The 10650-nt window shown below is 46.6% G+C and overlaps 1 protein-coding gene and 1 long non-coding RNA gene across 2 annotated transcripts; one reads left to right on the top strand and one right to left on the bottom strand.

Moving 5' to 3' along the window:
* Positions 1-707: 707 nt before the first annotated feature.
* Positions 708-2359, bottom strand: LOC124688935. The gene is made up of 3 exons (XR_006998674.1): positions 2302-2359; positions 1890-2007; positions 708-816 (listed from the first exon to the last, which is right to left on the bottom strand). It is a non-coding gene; the product is annotated as an uncharacterized LOC124688935 (long non-coding RNA).
* A 2136-nt stretch (positions 2360-4495) lies between these two features.
* LOC124688934 lies at positions 4496-6051 on the top strand. Its single transcript, XM_047222552.1, has 4 exons — positions 4496-4541; positions 5011-5092; positions 5532-5727; positions 5830-6051. The coding sequence occupies exons 1-4, from the start codon at positions 4513-4515 to the stop codon at positions 5964-5966; spliced, it is 444 nt and encodes a 147-aa protein (XP_047078508.1). The 5' UTR covers positions 4496-4512; the 3' UTR covers positions 5967-6051.
* The last annotated feature ends 4599 nt before the right edge of the window (positions 6052-10650 follow it).

Raw genomic sequence — 10650 nt, 5'->3', positions numbered from 1 at the left:
ATGTATGGACATTTATACAGACTCGTATTATATTTAGTCATGCATGCATGTACGAACATCTACTTCAGCATAATAAAACATTCTTTTTTGCAATACATGACTTTTTAGTTTGAAAATACTTAGTAGAATTAATATGTGGTTTAAAAAAATTCATGCATACAAACAGAGAATAGGGAAATGAGAATCTAGCGCTGTTTCCGTGGGCCAGGCCCACCAAGGGGGCCGTTTCACGCTTCGCGTCGGATGTACTCCCTCCGTGCAGAAATATAAGACGTTCTGGGATTGTTCCGACCAGGTGAAAAAGCTGTGAAAAGACATCGCTACCCCTGTCTAATGGTTCCCGATCCCATCGTCTTCTTCCTCGATCTCGATCCCATCGTCGTCCGCCTCCGCACCCAATGCCCCAGCCAGCACCTCCGGCCCCTGCAGGATCCATCTGCGCGCGCGCCTCAAGCCAGCAGAATCAAATCCATCCGACTCGCATGCCTCAAGCCATGTGCGCCGTCGGAATCCAAATCCACCCGCGTGCGCCGCTGGAATCCAAATCCACCCGCGTGCGCCGCCGGAATCCATCTGTGCCCAGCAGAATTCTCACGCGTTGCCAGCAGCTGCACCTTCCGGAGGCCGGCCACGGCCCCAAGCAGTAGCACCATGCCGGCCCCACACACGCCAAGCAGAGCACCACGAAGGAGGTGACACCACACCAGCTTGGGGAGCCCACCGTGTTCCCCTTTTCCTTGTGAAGCCTTTCCAGGAAATTGCCAGGCTCGGATTCACCAGGTTTAACTTGGTCACTCTGTCAGCTACTCAGTTTAGCTGCATAAGAGGTGAAGTAATTTATCATGGTCCAGTCAACAAAATCAAACTGAGAAATTAAACAACTCAAGTACTCAACAATGAGAGGTCATATTGAGTTTAAAAGAACATACTCAACAATTAAGACTAATGAGGGAAGACTAATTATTACGAATACTCCAAAAATTGACTGAATGTTGACAGAAATATTCAAAAATTGATTGAATGTTGTTTACTAAGTTAATCCTAGTCACAAGCAAGCACTGCAAGCAAGCAGATATGAGCAGGAGTAATTCATTGTTGCTGCAAGCAAGCAGTACAAGCACTGCAAGCAAGTTGCTGCAAGTAATTCAATTGCACATACACATGACATAAAAGCACCCCAATCTTAATTCAGTTTACAGGAGTATGAGAATATTGACAGCATAACTTCCAATATTTACATGAGTATAAGAATATGATTCCAGTGGTTTCTAAACTTGCAATATTTTCATGGAGAATATTTTAAATGGATGTGAACTTGGTCAAAAACCTTCACTGTCCAGGAAAGTTGTATGGTGAAGACAAGTATCAGTAGTAAGCTCATGACTATCTAGCACAAGCAGACGATTTGAAGTTTATACTACTGGACACTACAAAATAGAAGTAACTGTACAATGAACGCCACAAGAATTAGCTCAGCAAACACTGTTCACAGTCTGGCTGAGGTTCAGACACTGTTCACAGTCTGGCTGAAGTTCAGACAAGCAAATGACGATCTAGTAGTATCCAATCCATTAGTAAGAGTTGGAACTCCAAGATCAAGTAACTTGGAGACCCATTCAAGCTTCTTCTTGTCATGTTATGTGGCCCAGGGGACTATTTTAGTTGGCTAATGCCTCTCTAATTTAAGGAGCACATGGACATCATTACTAATTAAAAGAGGAAGAAGAGAAACCAGGTGATGGTGCATCAGGAGTACTTAACATTTCCGTAAGTACTCACAACCAGTTCATCAGGACCATGCAAAGTTATTCCAGATGTGAGCTCTCAATTCCTTAATTCATCAGGAACATAACTCATGCAGAGATGCATCGGAGTTTAAGTCAGTATACCTGCTTTCCGGGCTGATTAACCATGCTTGCATCTGAACCTGCTCATGGGGATCACGCCACTGTTGATGTGGCCGGTTAGGATGTTGATGAACTGCTTCTGGTTGTTAGGCACCATGATCTGCAACATCACAGGATTAATCGATCTCAGCATTCACATGTCAAGCAAGTAGCATTGCATTAACAAAGACAGGGGCTTTCACATAACTAGGGATAGATGACCCACAATTTGAGATAGATGCTATGTTGGGGATATGCATAATTCCTCAAACCTTAATCTATCAGTGAGTAGCAAAATACTAGGAAGATAGGCCGAGATGTAGCAACAAGCAGCAGTTCACGTGAAGAGCATAGGCTTAGAAATACAGGAAAGGCCGACAGGTTAACTGAAAATGGGAAGGAAATACAGGGTGACCTGTAGTGCTCCGAGAACTTGTCCGACCCATCCACTCCTCCGGCTGCTCAAGAAAGAATGCATCTGAAATGAATCAAAACAAATATTCGGTTTAATCAATGATGCAACACACTTGAAAAAATATACAGTACTCCGGATGACTAGGAGTCAACATTAAACAGTTAACTGTGTAGTATGTGATGCGTGAAACAGACAAAATGCATGTATCACCTACGAATTTCTTAAACAAGCATTGCTATCAGCTTTAACGCCTAACCTTACAAATACTCGTGGGAGTAAAATGGAACAAAATATCAACAAAGAATATTTTTGCGGGATGTCCACACGTAATGCTCGCTAACTTGTACACCATGTTTGCGAACATTAGGGAGCATGCTCATTCAGAATCAGAGACGTGATCTTTGGTATAGTCTTTACAACGTCTGAATTCCGATCCATTAGTCTATTACCTCTTCATCTACCATTCATGTGTAATGTTGCAATAACTGACACCTCACATAGTCACATCACTAACTAGCATAGTTGTGTCCTACCACGGTTTTATCATATCTGCAGTTAATTTGGATGAATGTTCCTCATCCATGAATACAAGCAATTTCTCTTTGTGATTTCCTTTTCCCAAGAGAGATTATGAACATGCTGATGAGCATCGGTTACTAAATCATCAACTTCTCTTTGATCTCAACTCTGTTAATTGCACAACTCACTATAGCTTGGCTTCCAGAAGGCAAAGAGGAAAATCGGCATTCAGAGTTTCCCACCTTGAACACACTCTAGCACATTAGTTTCTACTGTGATATTCAGTAAAATCACTAGGGAGCAAATTCAATATTGGTTTCAATTTTCGGAACGGCCAAAAGGTGCCAAAATAAACTGACATCCTGCAATTACTGACGGTACCAAAAGAAGGAACAGAAACAGAGGCCCTACTGCTGCAATCATGGAATCCAAGAAGAGCTGCATGTAGGTTTCTCTGTGAAGAGAACGCACCGTGTAGAATGTCAGATAGCCCAATCGCCGTCACCATCCAAGCGACGGAAGAATGAAATTGAGGAGACGGACGGGCCGGCGCGTGAGACGTGGTATCGGAGGAGGTTGGGGAGGTCCTCGCGGAGCTTGACCTGGCAGTGGGCGGAAGGGGGATCCCGCGAGCGGAGGCTCTAGCAACCTCCCTCTCCGCTGTCACCCACCTCTCGCCCTCCGCCGCCATCTCTCCCGGCTTGGTTCTGGGGGAGAAGGGAGATGAAGAGTGTGTTAGAAACTGGGGATCTGCAAGGTTCTACAGGGGACAGTGGTTTGGAGACTCACGCGGGCGAGGCGGACGTCGGAGACGAGAGCGAGGAGCTGCAGCTGCAACAGCGCCGCCTCCACCGCCTTCATCACGCAGGGACGGAGCTACTCCCGCGGCTGGCTATGGCACCCGCCGGATCTATCCCCGCCTCTCACCTCGACTCCAGCTGCGGGGCTGGCAAGAGGAGACAGACGCGGGTCAACACGATTTGCACGGCGGTCACGCGCTCCGCCTCCACCCTCGAGCAGCAAGAAAAATGTCACCTTGGCGACACAGGGACGAGAGGAGCGAGGAGGGAGACGGGAAGCGAGCAACGCGTGGAGGGTCCACCGACGCGGGGGTAAAACGGGAAATGCGGGATTTTCCGTAGCGTAACGAAATTTGAACTAGGATTCCAAAACGTCTTATATTAAAAAACGGAGGGAGTAATTAGCAAACGAGTCCGTTCCAAACTCTAGCGCTGAGTTCTCTCTATACGGTCGCACCGTCGTTGCATCACCGTCCATCACCGGGAAGGCGTCGAGATGACTGGCCTCCACGGCAAGCGCGCCACCAGCGAACCCCGGAGATCCAAGCGCCTCGAGCGGTCCCAGCCCGAGGCGGCGGCGCCTCCGGCACGCCGGGCCAGGCACGCCGAGGGTCCGGCTCCTCCGCGCAAGTGCTCCGTTCCTCCTGCGCGCCGCCGCGCCGAGGGTCCGGTTCCTCCGCCCAAGCGCGATGGCCCCGTCTCCGCTGCGAGGGTTGCGACGCCACCTTCGCCCCCTGCCGGCGATCGGGACCCCGGGGACGTGACCGTGGCTCCTCCTCCGGCTCCTCCGCCGAAGCCCTTCTTCGGGTGTGGTCGCGTCACTCTGCCTCGCACCGCGTACGCACTGCGCAACCGCCTAGTCCCGGATACCAGCAACCCCAAGCCGAAGCCCATGCTCACACCCGAGCCCGACGAGAAAGGGTATCTCTCCATCTCTCCACCCCCGGCAGCGAAGTCGCTTCCTTGCTTAATCTCTCCCTAATGTGCTGGATACTGAATAATCGTCACATTCACCGAATTCTTCTGGTGCCCTGTAACGTTGGCAACCGTCTTCGTTTTGTGAAGTTTTGTCTGATTGATTTGACTGTCATGCTGACAACGCGATCGATGCTGTCTTTTATCCATCTATGTGTTGCAGTAATCTTGCCTATAACATAACTAGGTTAGTGTTTTGGGTTCTAAGTGTTTGTTTAGTATTAGTCCAACAAGGATTTCTGAATCCTTGGAGGGGTTGATCCTCAGACCTAAGAAAACCACGTGCCTGACTTGAGTCTCTATTTGTGAACGAGCTAGCTACTGCTTCTGTTCCCTTCTATATCTGCTTCTTTTCTATGTGAATACAGAAGCGACATATGTGTGTGATTTTGAACATTTCTGCTAGCTCTTTCAGGGAGGAACGTAAGCGTGGTCCAACATGGCAAACTCCAATGTGCGCACGCGTGGGTTTGGAATACTACAACAGCATGAATCAGGTTTGTTCACTTAATAAGTTTGTAAATAGTGCATAGTGCCACTTAGTGGCAGAGCAAACATAGCGTCCAGGAGCTGGAACCACAGCGAGGATAGTGGCACTCTGCATCTAGCCCAAAAGATCTGCAGCTATCTTTAGCCATTGATAATGCTGTCACAGTCTGGTTTGGTCCGACGTTGACCACTTGAGTAACAGTTATTCAAGTGATATCGGTATCAACTGAGGCATCAGAGGGTTTCAACAATGATGCTACATAAGGATTATAGGAACCAAAAACATCATTGTCCCCCTCTCTAGACTCACCCTTTACTGCCCTCCTCAGTTTGTTGATTCGAAAGACTAACTCTAATAGTTCATAATGCACTACCAAGTGTCTAGCTACTCATTGATTCTAATATGCACCCTTGGACTGGCCCCTCTTATGTTTGTGAATTTGTTAGGGGGATCAATATGAGCTGGTTAAAGCAGTGAGCAGCAATGCCTTTGTCTTCAATGGTATCTGGTTCCATGCAAATTTTCTTGCTAAGCGTAAAGGAGCTACCAATTGTGTCGATCTTGTCCCCAAGTATTTCTTTGCCGAAATAGAAAGCAGGACGGGTGGTCATTTTTGTGTTTCGTGTGTTAAGCTTGACCAAGGTGTGTTCAATAATACAAGTTTCACTTTTGGTTCACAGAAATATATCTTCATCATTTTGGGGGGTCTTTTTAATGTTTACATCACTGATTTTACTCTTGTAGGCGATCCCAAAAATATTGGTGGTTGTACACTGTGCTCTGAAAAGATGATGCATCCTGCTGGTGGTAGGTATCACGGTGCCCAAACTCGGTCCGTCCGGCATGCTCCTGGTGGTCTACAGATTTCATTCAATTTCTGAATGTTGGAACTGTTAGAACCTGGTGTCCATTTCCTCCGCGCAAGTGGGAGTCATCCGTTCCGCTGTGCCTCCTCATGGGCGCCAACCCAAGGACCGTGTTCCTGCGCCCAAACATGAGCGCTCCATTCCAGCTGCAAGGGTTGTGTGGTCATCGATCTTCACCCTCATATGGTGACTGGGACTTGGGGGATGCGACCACGGATCCTACTCAGGCATGTTGCGCCAAGGCCTAGTTCCTCCGCCCAAGAGCGCGGGTTGTTAGGTTCCACCCACAGATCGACCACATCAAAGTAGACAAACATGTGCAAGCTTAAAATTTATTGCCAAAGGCATGTAATCGTACCCATATTTTTTTCTTTATTTCTTTCAAATTTCATGCTACAAGTTTATGGATTATAAGATGAAGCTAAAAAGTGTATATATAATATATGCATGGCCAGACTAGTACTGACTAATCCAAACAGTTTGTTTTAGCTGAAATTTATAGTTCATAATATACAACACTCATATAGCTAACTTAACTGATAACAAACTCCAATAACCCACATGGATATCAGGAGCGGCAAGCTTAAACCGAACATCCTAGTGCCAACCACCACCGGAAACTGAGATGACCTCATGCAGCAATAACACCAGATTTGGAGTAGGAGTGTATGTCAACATCCAACCTTCCTTGATCTTCTACAGAAATAACATTGCTTTGAAGATGTAGGTATCCACCGCCGCCTTTCAGCATTGCTCCATCTTTTGAATCAACCATGACAATTTCCCTGGATGCGGGAGAAGTAAAAAAAGTGGCTCGGTTGTCTTCAGGAACCACCATTGGCCCTTGGATATTTAAAAGGCCATTTGGAACCTTCGACAACCCGGACACCAAAGATGATGGCCTAGGTTGTTCTTCTAACAACCTGCACACATAACTCGGTGCAGCAAAACAGTAGATACATCATGACCAAATACTTGGACTCTTGGAGACAATCGTGCCCCTTCAGTGATCAATCTTTATCTTGAGACGTACTGCTGTATCTTTAGTTTTAGTTCAATTTCAAAGTTGACCACGTCTGTATATACAACAGCACAAGACGGTCCCTATCACAGTGTAGAAGAGAATGGCAGCTGTGATCCCCGACGTCTCAGACGGCAACCACACCGTACGCAGAGTTGCAGACAACGGCCATCCAAGGCCACCATCTATTCCTGTGACTGTGAGCTTGATCGAAAATATCTGCAAGGTGTCGGGAGTGGACGCTGTTCTATTGGGTGGGCTGAGTCCAGGTGTGCAGTATGTAAATATCATGGAACTCAATGCCGTCATGTGTTCAAAGGAACCACATGTTTGACTTCATGCAGATTCCCAATCCCTGCGGTATCAAGCGAAATTCTTCACCTCATAAGCCATCTTCTCGTCTAACGTCTTCCTGGCCATCTCGCCATGATCGAGATCATCATGGACAGAGTACTGTCCCAATCTGATCATCGAAACGGTGTCACTAGATCTGTACAAATTGTCCAGCTTCCGGCCAAATCGAAGGACACTATGTAAAATACCATGAATTTCCAGAAAGCTAGCGCGCATCATGTATGTGAACTGTCCTATAGAAGTGTTATTCTATTTTTGGACAAAGATTTCGTACAATTGCACATTATGCTGCTTGTAGCCATTTCAAAAAAAAAAAACATTTCGGTGACGGGAAAATAAAACGATGAGTTTACGTTTGTTAGGAAAGGAAAACTCATAAAGACAACATTGCTTCTCGTTCCATGGCTCACACATGTGCGCAATATGGGCTAGTTCCGGTAAACTATGCATGTTTAACGTCATGACCTAATTCATTTGCCCTAAAAGGTGTAGAACCTCGTGCGAGGTAGTTCATTTTGTGAAATTTTTATATTCCAAGTTTGTAATTTTGCCTCACAACTAGGTCACATAAAATGACGCCTCGCAAAGGTTTTCTATTTTCTGATTTTTCTTGAGTGAGCTGCGCTCAAATTGGTACTCGCCTTGAATGATCTTTCGCAAGAATGGACATCGAGGGGCGCACCGGAGGGATCAACGGAGTGGAAATAAAACAACATGTTGTTGACCTAAAAATATTTTTTCCAAAAAATCCAGAACAAGCGAAAGATGGCGCTAGTTCAAATCTAGCCCGCTTCCAACGAAATCGACAAGGTAGAATATACCATGAATTTCCATAAAATCTAGCGCCATCAACAGATATGTGAACCATTGTATAGAAGTAGTCTTCTATTTTTGTGCATATATATCGCACAATTGAAGATTGCCCTGATTGTAGCTTGGAAATGGAAAAATGGTTTTTTCGTGACTAGGAAAAGAAAACTCATAAAGCCAACATTGCTTCCCACTCTAAATCCTACGCATGTGCACAATATAGGCTCGTTCCGACAAATTATGCCATGCTTAAGGTCATGACATATCTCATTTACTCTAGAAGTTGTTAGAACCTCAGAGGAGGTAGCTCATTTTGTGAAGGGTTTTTTGTAATAACTGTCGTATTTCAAATTTGTATTTTTTTCTCGCAACTAGGTCACGTAAATTGAAAGTAAGGTATGAAGGATAATGCAATAAAATTAACACACACAAGAATGTGAAACAATGTTGAAGTTTGAGCACCAGTGGGGGAAGTAGGAATGTTAGCCTTTGCTTACTTTTTTCACAATAAACCTTGAACTGCCCTTCCATTTTGTGAATTTTAAAGGAGTCACATGACCTGGTTAAAGCAGTGGTCAGTTATGTCTCTGTCTTTCACGAACAAATGTATTTATGTTTTTTTTTTGTCTTATGTCAAACCTTCTAAAGTTTGACTATTTTTATAGAAAAAGATAGCAATATTTATTACTCTAAATTAGTGTCAATATATATCCTTCTTGGAATGTAGTTTCATAGTCCACTAGTTTTATATCATATATATGTTGGTACACATTTCTATATATAAGGTTGGTCAAATTTTTGACTTAGTTCAAAAGTTAGAAGTACTATTCACGGACATATGAATATGAGTAGGTTAGGCAGAGTTGACAAGAAAGAACCAAGAAACGTGCACTGCAATCGAGATAAAGCGATGAGGTACTTGGAGGACAAACCACTTTGCTGACACGGTGACACCTTAGAGACTCTACCAATCTCGGTTGATCAGTGACATCCCACCGTATAAGAGCATCTCCAACAGACGCGCTATATAGGCCGCGCGGCATAAAAACATCAGATATAGCGCGCGCGGGACAGAATCTGGCGCTCCAGCAGGCGCGGTAAACGGCGCGGCGCTGTAAAATTTTTAGGGCGCGCGGCTTTTTGCACAATCCGAAGCGGCATATCCGGCGCGGCCGGCTACAGCGCGCGGCATCGCTCGTCCAAGCGCGAAAAGCCAACGGCTGGAAAATTCCTCCCCGCGCCCGCGCCTTCATTTCCCCACCTACCGCCGGCGCGAAATCCAGCCGCCGCCGGTCGACTCCGCCGCCGCCCCCGCTTCGCGCGCCGCCGCGTCGTAGATCCGCGTCGCCCGCACCTCCTCCCCGGCAGCGGCGGACGTTCCGCCGCGCTGTGTCGCTCGCGCGGCCGTCAGCGAGGAGTTGTAGCCGGCGGTCCTTCTCCGCGGCCCCTTCGCGCCGCCGTCGCGTTCTCCTCCGCGCAGGCGTCGACATGTCGTCCTCGTCATCGTCGAGCTTGCTTGCAACATGGCGCGCCCATGGTGCTCGCCCATTTGCTCGCAAGGTATGAACCTCCGCCGGCCGGCCTCTATTACCCGCCAAGTAGCTACAATAGTTCATAGTGAAGTAATTTCATACATATGTTTGTAGAGTTCCTCATATGATTCACCGGATGACGAGTTCGACCAAGAAGAAGAGGAGAACATATCGATACTATTAGCATACCGCGCCGTTAAGAGGCCAAAATTTGGTGGATCGGTGTTCGGTAGACGAAGTTGTGGAGAGAAAGGATTGAAGGGCATGAGAAGTTGATGCGGTCATATTTCAATGAGAATCCGATTTTCCCCGAAAGCTATTTTCGGCGGCGTTTCCGGATGAGTCTCAACTTGTTCAAGCACATTGCAGTGGAGGTCACCAAATATGATCGCTTCTTCGAGCAAAGGAGGAATGCCGCCGGAGAACTTGGCCATAGCACATATCAAAAGGTGACCGCCGCCTTGCGTATGTTGGCATATGGTATACCGGCGGATCTTATTGATGATCATTTGGCCATGGGAGAGAGCACTTCTATCTTGTGTGTGAAGCGCTTTGTCGTTGCAATTGTCAATGTCTTTGGCTCCACATACTTGAGAGCCCCCAATGCTCAAGACACGGCAAGGCTTTTGGAGATCAACGCCATCCGGGGATTTCCCGGTATGCTTGGTTCCATTGATTGTATGCATTGGAGTTGGAAGAATTGTCCAGCGGCATGGCATGGACAATTCAAAGGCTACAAGAAGGATGCCACCATAGTACTTGAAGCGGTGGCCGACCAAGAGACTTGGATATGGCATGCTTTCTTTGGAATGCCCGGATCTTGCAATGACATCAATGTTCTTCAACGGTCACCACTAATGACAAGACTTGCAATGCGGGAAGGTCCATTGGTGGAGTTTGAAGCAAATGGCCGCAAGTACAACTATGGCTACTTCCTCGCCGACGGCATATACCCAAGGTGGCAAACATTTGTGAAGCCAAT

This window comes from Lolium rigidum, chromosome 2 (assembly GCF_022539505.1).
Source record: "Lolium rigidum isolate FL_2022 chromosome 2, APGP_CSIRO_Lrig_0.1, whole genome shotgun sequence".
In the NCBI taxonomy this organism is placed as follows: domain Eukaryota; kingdom Viridiplantae; phylum Streptophyta; class Magnoliopsida; order Poales; family Poaceae; genus Lolium; species Lolium rigidum.
This window is presented reverse-complemented; position numbering and strand designations above follow the sequence as displayed.

Bases quoted from the DNA above. Each gene is read 5' to 3' on its own strand.
- LOC124688934 (XM_047222552.1), top strand. From the start codon at position 4,513: ATGCTCACACCCGAGCCCGACGAGAAAGG. The intron at 5,093-5,531 runs GTTTGTTCACTT...TGAATTTGTTAG, and splicing joins ACTACAACAGCATGAATCAG to GGGGATCAATATGAGCTGGT. The intron at 5,728-5,829 runs GTGTGTTCAATA...TTACTCTTGTAG, and splicing joins GTGTGTTAAGCTTGACCAAG to GCGATCCCAAAAATATTGGT.